Source organism: Aythya marila, assembly GCF_965140915.1.
Source record: "Aythya marila genome assembly, chromosome: 1".
Taxonomy (NCBI): domain Eukaryota; kingdom Metazoa; phylum Chordata; class Aves; order Anseriformes; family Anatidae; genus Aythya; species Aythya marila.
This window is the reverse complement of record NC_139042.1, coordinates 23,072,422-23,084,965: the sequence shown is the minus strand read 5'-3', so window position 1 is coordinate 23,084,965 and position 12,544 is coordinate 23,072,422. Positions and strand designations below refer to the sequence as shown.

General features: G+C 38.8%; 1 protein-coding gene across 6 annotated transcripts in view; it reads right to left on the bottom strand.

The window, feature by feature from the left end:
• The window catches only part of FRY (FRY microtubule binding protein), a 196,095-nt gene that overhangs the window by 112,134 nt on the left and 71,417 nt on the right, over positions 1-12,544 (bottom strand). For all 6 annotated transcript variants that reach the window (XM_082761847.1, XM_082761848.1, XM_082761849.1 and 3 more), the window contains one exon: positions 7,717-7,770. In XM_082761847.1, the coding sequence (XP_082617973.1) occupies positions 7,717-7,770 (54 nt within the window). The remainder of the gene's footprint in view (positions 1-7,716; positions 7,771-12,544) is intronic.

Sequence of the window (12,544 nt, the reverse complement as noted above, 5' to 3'; positions counted from 1 at the left end):
AAAAAAAAAAAAGGCGATGAACCAGCAGTACTGTCTCATGGGTTGTATCTGACTGCTGGATGCCCCTCCTGAAGTTCATAATAAATAGAGAAAACCCATGACCTCTGAAATAATCTTAGCCATCTGAACATGCAAATGAATCATAGTGCTAGGCTTACATACCTGGTAATTTAGACTTCTTTTTTATATATATCTGAAAATATTTACACTTTCCTCTGTATTTGTGTGTACAAATAAGCAAAACATAGTTTTAAATCATTCCTTGAAAGTCCCTGATTACACAGTTGGCATACTGGAAAAGAATATTACTGCTCACTCGATACAAACTGTATCACCAATTATAGATATGTTACTGAACAAGTTACTCCTGAACTATGACTTAATGACTTAAACTTCCTATTACAGGAAACCATAAAGCTGCAATACATGAAAAAATCAAAAGCTAAGGTAAAAAACCAACTATATGATTAACCAAGAGGATTATGTCTGTGTTGCAACTGAATGTCCACAGGCACTGCAGTTGCGTACATTCTAAGAAAAGAGAAAACTATTTAAAATATCAATGAATTCCTGATTTGGAGATTTGTGACCACCTCGGGATCATGCAGGGCTTGATCCTGCAAAGTTAAGAGGGCAGGAGCAATGTGCTGAGGTATGTACCTCATGCCAAGTACGTTGATTATGTCAGTAACTCTGTCAGGTTTACCTTAAACTTAAACTTACCTTTAAGCATTTGTGTTTAACTTAAAACAGCATGTTTGTGCTTGTGGAACAACAGCAGTCTCATGTCCTGTATAAGACCAAGCTTGTGTGAAATCCTTGACTCCTGGCAAGACCACAAGTGGGAGACTGAGCACGCTACGTACCATTCCCAACATCACTGAAGCCTTAACAACTTTTGGGGATGAGTTAGTTTAGATAAATAGCTGAAACTGAATTGAACTAACTTACAATGATGTGGTCTAAAGTTTATGAAACATTTTGAGGATAAAGTGTGATTGTTTTGATCATGTTCAGGTCTTATGGCCTGAAATTAAATATGGAACATTAGAAAGTGGCATCCACTGCCCCTTCAAAATGAAAGTTTCTATAAAGGGACTGTTTTAGGAAGGCTCTGAAAACCGTCATTTCCAGTATATTTCATTACCTGAAATAAAAAACATGCTGCTGTAGAAGATGGCATGGGGACACTAGTTGCAGCAGTGACAGGAGGCCTCTCAGGAAGAATTATTACAGTGGCCCAGGCTGAATTATAACACAGCATTTACGTGTGAGACTCTGGATAAAAACTTAAAAGATGTGAATCCCCTATTGTCAGAACAAACTATTCCCTACCAGCTCAGGATACTCAGACATTTCAATCACTTCTCTATTGTTTTCAAGAACTTTTTCTGAAGCTGGCACAACAGCAGATGTTAATTATGAGATGTGGTTACAAAATGGTTTCCTGAGGAAGACTATAAAACCCAGGAACAACAGCAGGGTTTTCTGAGGGAGGCATCTATTTTTAAGATCATAGCAAAGCTCATAAGGAAAAAGTATATACTTGAAACCTAAATATCTTTCAAGAGATTGCAATATTTAACTGCAAGTGGAAAGCTGTTACAGTCAGGTCTTCCTGCACATTCTCTAACACGAGTATCAATGCTCTTCTCTCAACCTCAGCTACTCAGTTTCACTCTCCATGAAAAGTCAAAGTGACTCCTGTTAAACCTCCCCTAGCCATGCTTTCTCCCCTGAATTTATGGTGTGTGTCTTTAGCAGGGATAAAAGGTCAATATAACTTTTTTAAAAAAATCCTTCTGTCATTGCACTTTTAAGACAGGAAGGAAGGGTGGAATGGGCAAAGACCTGGCTCTCAGGGAACAGGAAGGGAGGGAAGTCTAGCCAGCACGTTGGTTACTCAATCCTTTCATTTATTGGAAGTAAGTCCAGGAGTGAGATGAATTCTAGCTCTGTGCTGCTCCTGAAAGGGAGTGCACAGATGTACAAATATGTCCTTGTTATACAAATGATCGTGTTCTTCCATCATAAATGAACCACCTACTGTATAACTTAAGGATAAGGAATCTGCACAAGTGTGGAGCTGTTTAAAACTTGTGTTCACAGAGCATTAAACATACTTTATGTAAATGCTTAATATTTATTTTGGACTAATAAGTAAAAGTAAATTGAATGAAATCCTGCCCAGATAGTTTGCTGCACTTCATATACTTTCATAAAAATCTTGTTATATTGTCAAAATAGAAACGTAAGAAATGCTTCCACTAACAGCAGATAAATGATGTTATTTTTTATATTTCGTGTATGAATTTCTATGTGGCTTAACAGCAAATACATTCAAAACTGCAGTCAATTTCCCACAGTATCATTGATTTCTTGACTTTTTTTCATAGACCATATTTGTCAGTATGTATGTTAAATGTGCATTTGATTGTCAGTTTTGTAAGGCAGAAATGCAGTACTTCATTTTTGCATAGTGTTGATTTATTTTTTATTTTTTTTGCAAAACTATTATTATTACGGTGTCTGCATATTCTGTCTTCAAATTGTTGTGTAGACTCAAAATAATGGACATTTGGAGAGAGGTTTCATATTTTTCTATTCTGAAAGCAGAATTTGATAGATGTTTTCTTAGCTTTATTTAGGATACCTGTAGTTATGCAACAAGGTTTTCCCTTCAATCATTTTTTTTTACCACCTCATATTTGTCTATAGCCAAACCCCTTTGCTAGAAACAATACAGATTTGAGGAAAATAAAAGCTGCAATGAAATTCATGTTCCTTGAAATCAACTGCAAAACAATAATGGACCACAGAAAGAATCGGTTTTCATATCCAATACATGAAATTAAGAAATTAACACAATTCCTATTCCAAATAACTAGGCTTGGGAGATGAGGGTGGAGAGATGAAGTGCACTAACCTGCTATCAAAGCAGCTACATGCTGGAATTCCTATTAGAACCTTGGAGACAAAGCATTTTTTCCTGCAAATGATAGATTTCTACATAAACAAACTCTTTAATGTAAATATCTGTAAAATGCAACACTAGAAGCAAGTAGTGCAGTTGAGTTTGTGTAGATTTTATTTCATTTACATCTCTGTTCTAAGGATTTTTGGGGGCAGTACTGTAAAGCCAAATACTTCTGGGAATTGTTAGTGATAACTAATGAGTTGGATTCACTGGTTTTCATTTATGACCCCATTTATGTGAGTAACAATGAGGATGTTTTATAGCATAATTTGGCAGATGGGTAATTTCATCCACCTTGCTTATACATTAATTGCTATGATTTTACTCCAGTGTAACTATTTACGTGGAAGCCCATTAACTTCCAGTATGCAACAAGTTCAGTTCTGAATGTGCTACCTTTAATTCTGCCTTCAGATTTATTTCTTTACACACTTTACACACTTTACTTCAACCCAAATCTCTGAACAGGAGCTGAAGGTTGTTCTATGACCCCATCAACAACATTTCTTGTATTTCCTCCACCACCTGTCCTTCTGCAGGTGAACAAGAACAATGCATAAAATGCAGTAAAAAGGAAAACACAAAGAGGGCTAACTGCAGTCTAGCTGTAGTGATGGTGGTATGATTATTCACTTACTACATTTAATAAATATAATTTTGGATGGGGGTAATTATCACATTTAGGATGTTAGGGAAAAGGAACACCATCAGTAGTATGTTGCTTGGTGTCTTATTTTATTTATTTTTGGCGTTTCTGCATTTTTTGTCATTACATTTTTACTTTACTTTTTTTTAGCTTGATCTATTTTGATTTCCATCTCCTAAAAGCATATAAAACATTATTTTTTTCTGCTTTCCAACCTGTATTCTCTAACTTACTGCAACTCTAAGAACTGAGTAGTTGTCATTAAAATGAGCACAAACTTTTGTGCAGTTTGTACTGAAACTCTCACAAAAGGCACTTCATGTAGACAGCTTCATATGAGAACTAAGTCTTGCTGTTAAATTTTCACTTCCATGGAAGTGCATGAGTAGGGCCAAAACATTATATTCATGTCGTATTTTTATATGGAAAAATGTCTGCGTGTCGGTCCAAGAATACACAGTGCCTTTTTTCTGCTTCCAGTATTGCCAATTCACAGAATATTTATGTACTATGGTAAGAACAGAAGCTACTTTAGTATGGGCTGAGAGAAGACTCATAAAAATGTCTCCTTGGGTGAGGATAAGCCTGTTGGATAATTATGTTTTTTTCCCAGCTTTTGATCTTTTCATGTACTGCGACTTTATGGTTTCCTGTAATAGGAAGTTTAAGTCATAGTTCAGTAGTACTATGTTTATTAACATTTCTGTAATTGATGACACAGAGCATGCTAATGCTGGAGCACTAAGACTCTTTTCCAATAGGCAAGTAGAGGAGTCTAATGAAGAACTTTTAAAACAGGCTGTTAAATATACAGTAAAGATATTTAAAACCATATATAAGGACTATTTATTTTCCAATATATATTTTCTTTACACAGATGCACACTTAAAAGAGAAAACACAATCCAGTGTAAGGAATTCAGCTTGTGAGGCTAACAGTGAGATGTTCTGCAAGTCAGGATAAGTAAGATTACATCATACATTGCTCAAGATCCTATTATGAGTTAGAGGTTGGTGATGCAACTGGCAGCCAGACAGAACCCACAGGACAATACCGTCTGCTTACCAGAAGACACTGATACTACATCCACATAGAAAAAAACAGTGTTGTCTAGCTAGAATCACCCCATCAGCTATGCCTGTGCACAGTCAGGTCCCTAGGCCCTGGAGCTATAACCACCAGCACAGATAACATTCCTAAAATGGTGTTTGAAAAACAGCAGAAAAAAAGTCTAGTTCTCTAAGAGCCAGAGATAAAGCTGTTTGGGGAGAATAAACAATGCTCTAAGAACATTTCAAGTGGTTCAGGGGTTTCGGCATTAAACTTCACTCTAATTACTTTGGGTAGGTAAAGCTCCATTCTGCTCATCCTAAGTTTTTGCAAGTTTGTCTTTTTTTCTTTTTTTTTTTTCTTTTTTTTTTTTTTTTTTTTTCTGGCTGTTTTTTCCCACCTCTGAAGCTAACCTGAAAAAGACAATTTTAAAATCAGGTCATGCCTTACTTTTGCTGCTTTTCAATTTAGAGTTAGAAGATGCAGTTCAGATATTTTAAGTGACTAGTGACCTGTTCACTTCAGTTTCACCTATCAGTTTAATTTGATTTTAATAAAGACAATTTGTTTAAAGTCTTTAGACTTTAAACTCTGCTCTGGGAAAATCAGGGTCCTTTGTCAGCGTGTCATTTTTGATGACTTCAAATTGAAAATCAAAATTATTAGACACCACTTGAAAGTTATTAGGCTTGTTCTTGGGTATTCTCCCTCTTTTCCTCCTCCATTTCTGCGTTAGAAATTGCAGGAATGTCATGCATGGCCTTTCCTGTTTTTTGCTAGATGACTATACATGGTTCCTGGAGAAAATACCAAAACTTTCCATACTTTACCTGGAAGGCAGAAGCAAGGGATTATCAACCTGGTCTTACTTCATTGCATAGAATTTTTAAATATTTGAGTTAATTTAAAAAAATAAAACCTGAGTGTTTAGTTTTACGGATAGACCAGAACTTCATTTTTACTACCAGCAAAAATCTGTCTGTTTGTGACAATTTTATAATGCTGACATTGTCGTATGCAAAACAGCTTTATAATACCGAGATGTATTGACCTAATAAACTGAGTGAAATATGACAACTAAAGAAAAACACTTCGCTCTATCTTAATGTCTCTAGCTGAGCTCTATCAAATCTATGACTTGCAAATTTTTGAATGAATATGAGACTACAGTTAACCCAAACTAAAATGTTTTTGAGTATGGCCCATGTTCCTGGAAATGGAGTTATTGGACTGAAACATTTCAGGTTCCATCTTCCACTCAATGGGCATACATCAGTCCCAGGAGCACTCAGACAACTGAAAATGATTGTGTTGTTCAAGAAGAAAACAACGTGAAACCTGAAAATTGAAGCATTGCCAACCTCTCAGGCTGAGCCAGAGAGATAGCCTGAAAATGTCAATCTGGATGGTTTGTTTGGAAAATTTTGAGGAATTGAAACGAAGGTTTTTTAACAGAAAGTCTAAGGCAATCTCAGGTCTGTAATTTTTCTACCAACTCTCTACACATAGATTAGACTGTACATGCACAGAAAAATACACAGATGTTATATATAATAAAATTTGCCTTTACTTTTTGTCTGTATTTGTTGGTTCTCCCCCTACTCCCTGCTCCAGCATTCAAGGGAAAATGTTACAACTGGAAATACACCATTGCTTCACTCTAGGGAAGCATTCACTATCCTAACTAATTGATCTTGAATTAATTGTTCAATTTTCTATCTATTTACCAGCAACTAGAAGAAGCGTAACTCTTCTAATTCTTCCTTGTAAAGGGCTGCAATTTGCCTAACCATGAATATTTAATCAAATCAAGGCCACCCATTATGTGTTTGTTTAACACGCTGCAGGAACAGTATCACAAGGTTTGCATATGGGTGGCTTAATTTGTTTTTCCTTCCCATTCATATGTGACACTCTTCCCACAGGAAGGGAAAAAAAAATAAAAATATGAAATTAAGGTCATAATACCACAAAAAAAATTCATTAGGCAGCTAGGGGTACTCACAAAGTAGCTTCCTTTAGGCTACAGTGGCTGGCTTCCCCAGGGGCTGCGGTCAGCAAAAGGAGGCAGGGAGCTCCTGTCTGCAACACAGCCGTCCTGCTCTTTGCCTCCCGTTCTGAATAACTCTCTGAGCAGGCTGCCACCCCCTCACCCCCAAAAGGAGCCACAGAACAACCTAGAGAATATCACTTTGTCAATCTAGAATTATGAAGTGAGCTTTTGTGGATGCCAGTGGGGTCTGTCAAAGCATCTCTGCTTCTGGCACGATCTATCTAATGTACCAGAAGACACAATAAATGTGGTTAAATCCATTTCAGGTTCTGTAATCCTACCCAGACCTAGCCCCTCTCCCAAAGTTAAGTTAATCAGTGTGGTACCTGCAGCTTACAGCGTTAGCCACAGCTGCTTTCAGAGATATGCTGTTGATGTTTCATCTTCAGTTTCCTTCTGCCCAAATTTCTGGCACCACTGACAGTACAGTGGTGCAGGCAGCAATGACCACAGCACAAACGTCAGTGGTGGGAGCTGAGGCAGGAATGGTGGAGCAGCAAATAACTTTCTTTTTTATATACACTTTGTGTTTATCCCTCCTCTTTGCTGGGAGTGAGTTTTAGCAACCTTTATGCAACTTCAACTCTTCAACAACTACCTTTATCTCAAAATAGGTTACTTATGTAGGAATTTTTCTGGCTTTTTTTTTTAAAGGCTAGGATCCATGAGCCTGTTTCAAACACCAGATATCTCAGAAAGATAGAAAGTTTGCCTCAAAACCTCCATCAGAGGAAACAGCCAGGAAATAACGCATGACTAATATGCTGCGGAAACCAAGAAGTTCTATGGCAAAAATACTGAGTTTGGAAAAAATGGAAAGTTCTCCTAACTTAAAACAAGAATGTTTAAGCAAAGCACTCGTTCTGCTAAAGCACACTGACAGATTTTGCTTTTGTAGTGTGCTCTGACAGTATTATAAGGACACTAGGCTGTTTTCCAAGTATTATCATAGCTTGAGGAATGGAAACAATATCATTTCAAGTGTCTTACTTGATCAAACTGGGGGTCTTCTCCTCGTTGCAGAGATTTGGTCAGTGGCTTTTCCTAAAATAAAATATATTAAACACGTATTACTTAAGATCAATACTATAATACATTCTACCAATTCTACTATTGTTTTTCTGTTAGATTTTTACTCATATAATTTCCCTTGTGATCTGTTTCATGCCAGAGATACTGTTTCATGTGCAAAAAAAGACCTGGCCACACATTATGAACTGATACCAACAAAGCGACTTTAGTGACTTTCAAAGAAAGGAACTAATTAGCCATTTATTACACCTGAGTGACTTGGTGACCACAGACTGACAACTATAAATTATGTCAAAATCATAAAAAGCACCCAGCATTTTCTCTAGCATGTAACCAAGGAGCTGTACAGGATGAACCTTCTTGTTTCTGCTTGGCAATGCAAAGATGGTCACACTTATGCTGCTCCACTGCATGTACTGAAAGAAAGGTGATTTGAGAACAATCAGATACTAGAGGATTCATTTTAAATGACGATAACTGTGGAAAGAGTAGCTATATTACATAAAAAAATAAACAAATGCCCCATAAGCATTGATTTAATTTGTCTCACAATTAATCTGTTAATCAGTGACAGAAACAGAAATGGAAGCAAATTTTCAGGATGCATTCTCAGAGTAACTGAGGAGGCTAAAGAGAACTGCACAGCTCAGAAGCAGCCCCCACGTGTGAGCACCCATTTACCTTTATGGCTTTTTTGCCAAGCAGGCTCAGTTACTGAGGCATGTATAAATATATAGCTCGGTACTCTGGATATGTGCAACAGTATACAAAACACGAATCTCCTGAACCACAATGAAAATAAGCAATACACGAAGGCAGATGTCAGTCTGAAAAATACATCCACCCTTGCCCCCAGTTCTGCACTGATTGTACTGCTTCTGGTGTCTGAGATGTGCCAGCTCCTTATTCTCATTCTTCTGTAAATCAAGCATCTTTCTTCTTCTACAATGACAAGATCTAGGCTCACCCACCAGCTCAGAATGAGATTTTGTGTTCAGCTTTCAGCAAACTATCACACTAATCAGCATCTGTTAAGGTATTCCTTTGCAGAAGAGGACCTAGGAGTCCTGGTAGGCACCGAGTTGAATGTGAACCAGCACTGTGACCTTGCTGCTAAGAAGATTACGATACTCTTGGCTGTTTTAGACCAGCAGGTAAAGAGAGGTGATCTTTCTGCTCTACTCAGCATTGTTGAGGCCACACCTGGAGTGCTGAGTCCAGCTCTGGGCCCTCCAGTACAAGGGAGGCCTGGGCACACTGGAGGGAGTCCAAATGAGGACAGCCAAGGTGGTGAAGGGGCTGGAGCATCTCTGCTGTGAGGCTGGGAGAGCTGGGGCTGCTCAGCCTGGAGAAGAGGAGGCTCAGGGGGATCTCATCCGTGTCCCTAAACCCCTGAAGGGAGGGTGCAGAGAGGCCGGAGCCAGGCTCTGCTCAGTGGTGCCCAGTGCCAGGACAGGAGGCCATGGGCACAGCCGGGCACCCAGGAGGCTCCCTCTGAGCACCAGGCAGCACTGCTGTGCTGGGCGGGTGACGGAGCCCTGGCACAGGCTGCCCAGAGAGGCTGTGGGGTCTCCTCCTTGGGGAGCTCCAAAAGCCGCCTGGACGTGGGCCTGGGCAGCCTGCTCTCGGTGTCCCTGCTTGGGCAGGAGAGGTCCCTCCTAACCAACCATTTTATGAAATACCATCACTGCCAGGGGATGTGAGATGCAAAACAAGGAAAACTGTAAAGTTTCTCAGATAATGGAATGGAAAGACTTGAGGCAGTCCAAAAGATTTCTATTATTCAACGTTGCTCTTTGGAGAAAATGTTGTCTAGTGTAGTCTGCTGACTGATTTTGAAATTAATTATGCTGATACACTTAATGCCAGCTGGCAAGGAGGCTGGCTGCAGGGTGACTGCAGTATCCCCTGACTACTTACCAAATAGAAAAATCAACAACATTTTTTCTACTGAGTCACTGATTTATCCAGGACAGTCATCAATATCTTTCATTGTTGTCTCTAATGTATAAAGTAATTTCTTCAGGTTACATTAATGGCACAACACCTGGTAATTAGAACTCTATGATGGATTATTGGTAATGAACAGACAGGCAGATCTCATAGCCCAGTTACAGACACATGAAACCAGTCCACTGTCCTCCCCCTCAATCAAGTAACTCAGTGCTACTCTACTGAGGTCTGTCTCATGGGTGGATAATACTTCTTTTGTCCACTGCTCACTGAAACGGAAAGTAGATCATCTGTCAAAATGATTGTTCAGATTATTTAAAAGGAAAAATGTTCTTAAGCTTCCATGGGTCCTGTACCAACCAATGTCTGGAGAATTGTTGCAGTTTAGAGAAGACTGTAACTTTTTTTTCTTCTCAATTTCTAGTTTTCTGATTCTGTTACAGAAGTCCTATGTTACTGCAGAGAAGTTTCCTAATGCCTGTTGCAATAGCTTCTAGACTTTGGCATCCAGAAGCTCTGTGTTACGCTGCCTGATGCTGCAATGCTTGGCTTGCAAAGCAGAATCGAAAATCCTGCAGAAACACTTTCAGTGTTTCAGGCAGAAATGAAGTGTGGGATTCCTCATTACATGCTTGTTTGTAAGGTGGCCACAGTTCAAAAATACAAAACCTGCCCTGGGAAGCTAGGTCTGGAGCTGCAATCCTGAAAATGTCCTAGTCATCTGCTGCCTGAAGCACAGACAAATCACGGATACTTCAGTTCCCCAGGGTGGTGCCTCTCAGTTTGTGAAGAACCGTCCTTTTAAGAAAGGCAACGTAACTCATTTCTTGCTCTCCTACAGGCCATTACACCAAGGCTTCCTGAACTGTGGCACATTCACCCGAAGGAACAGCTCCCAGGCTGTGCAACCAGAAGGCAGCCCTGGGACGGAGATGGGCCAAGGACACCCAGTAGGAAGCCAAGAATGGTTCTGCTGCTCTAACTTCCCAACATCTCCGGTGTAAGGCTTTTTCTGCCCTTCATCCCATCCTGCTGTTCTTGTCTCTTCCCCTTTCTTCATGCTCTTGCCAGGCAGCTGCTGCTGCAGCTGTCTCTGCCTCTTCCTCATCCCTGCTCGGGGACCCAGCTGGCCCCACGCTGACCGCACGAAGCTGCGAACACCACTGTCCTAGCATTGAATACCAGCAGGCAGGAAGGAGGTTTCTTGCTATCTGGAACAGCCTTCCTGCTCAGCCTTACCTCAACTACGTGCAGGTGCTTCAAGTGTCCTTTGAAAACAGCATTTTTTTTTTCTATGCAGTATGCCTCTTCTTCTCATCTGCTGTAAACAACTTGTAATACCCTTATAAATCCTACCACTTTGTTTTATGCAGTGCTTTCATCATCGCTTCTGTTCCAGTTACTATGTAAAATATTTTTATAATTCACGGTAGACATTTTCATTATATACCAAAGCTTCAAGGCCAGCAAAGACATGGTTAAGAAGCTTAATAAAGTGAAATTGCCTATGAGTAAATGTTTCCACAGCACTCTATTTACCCTGGAGATACACTTACTTAAAAGTTTTTAAAAAATCCTGAAAATGTTTTCCAGCCTCAAGGCACTATTTTATTTTTATTTATTTTCTTGCCCACCCAATTCACAAATGGCAAAGAGGCCCTTTTATATGGTGAGTTGACTCTGAGTCTCAGTAGCTGTAATACATCCTACAGAAATGTCTTCCAGATCTTGGGATGAATAGGTAGGCTGAATTTGGAGCCAAAGCCTACAACCACAAAATATGAATAAAGAAAGTTTTGATTAATCTGAAAGAAACTATAGCTTTCTAGGCTATAAAAAACATCAGAAAAATCAGAAGAATGGAGTTTCAATAACAACATTCCCACTTTTAATCACTAAATTAAACATCCTTATTTCTTGTTTGATGTGCTGCCTTCAATTGTACACTCTGTATTTGTTCACACTGGCAACTCCCGTGATAAGAACAGGCATCAGAGATAAGAAGCAAAGATCAGCAAAGACATTTTTTTCCTTTAATATTTGAAAACATATTTTTTCAATAAATAGCATCTGAACTTTCTGCATCAACAATGCTTGCAGAACAAAACACTCACCTAAAAACGAGGTTCTTTCTCTGCCTCATTGCTACAACGTTATTAGAATCTAATAAAACAGAATATGTTGAATATGCAATGGCAAATTATATTTTATTATATATATATTTTTTTTATTATATATATTTACTGTGACTATTCACATGGTCACAGTAAAACATTTCTCCACAGATATCAGCTACTTGTAATGGTTCATACATTAATGCTTCTTCAGGGATGCTACACAAATATAATTGGGTACATTTACACAGGAATAGCTTTTTCTGGGCCACCTGTCACAGAACTGAATGTTCAGGGAAACATGAAAACAAAATGATGTTGTAGTGTCTATTAACCTTTACTGTGTCTCTGTGTTATAATGACATATAATGCCACTTCAAGTTATTTCTAACCTCAGCAACCATTAGGCACATTATTCCTACTGAAGTATAACTGTGTATTGCATTACTGACTGATAAAACTCATCCATACTCCACTCTGCTGGGATGGAAGAGTTAACAAAAGGAAACCGCAGAAGATTGGACCTTTAGTTGTAAAATGGAGTAGACATAGACCACATCCCACAACTAGAGCTAGTATATATATAACATACATGTAAGCACTATCTTAAGTACCAAAAAAAAAAAAAACAAACCCAAGCATAATTCTTTTCTGCTTATGATGAATGATCACAAAAGCCTTGACAGAAACTGCGCATCCTTGTCATATATTCTTTTCGG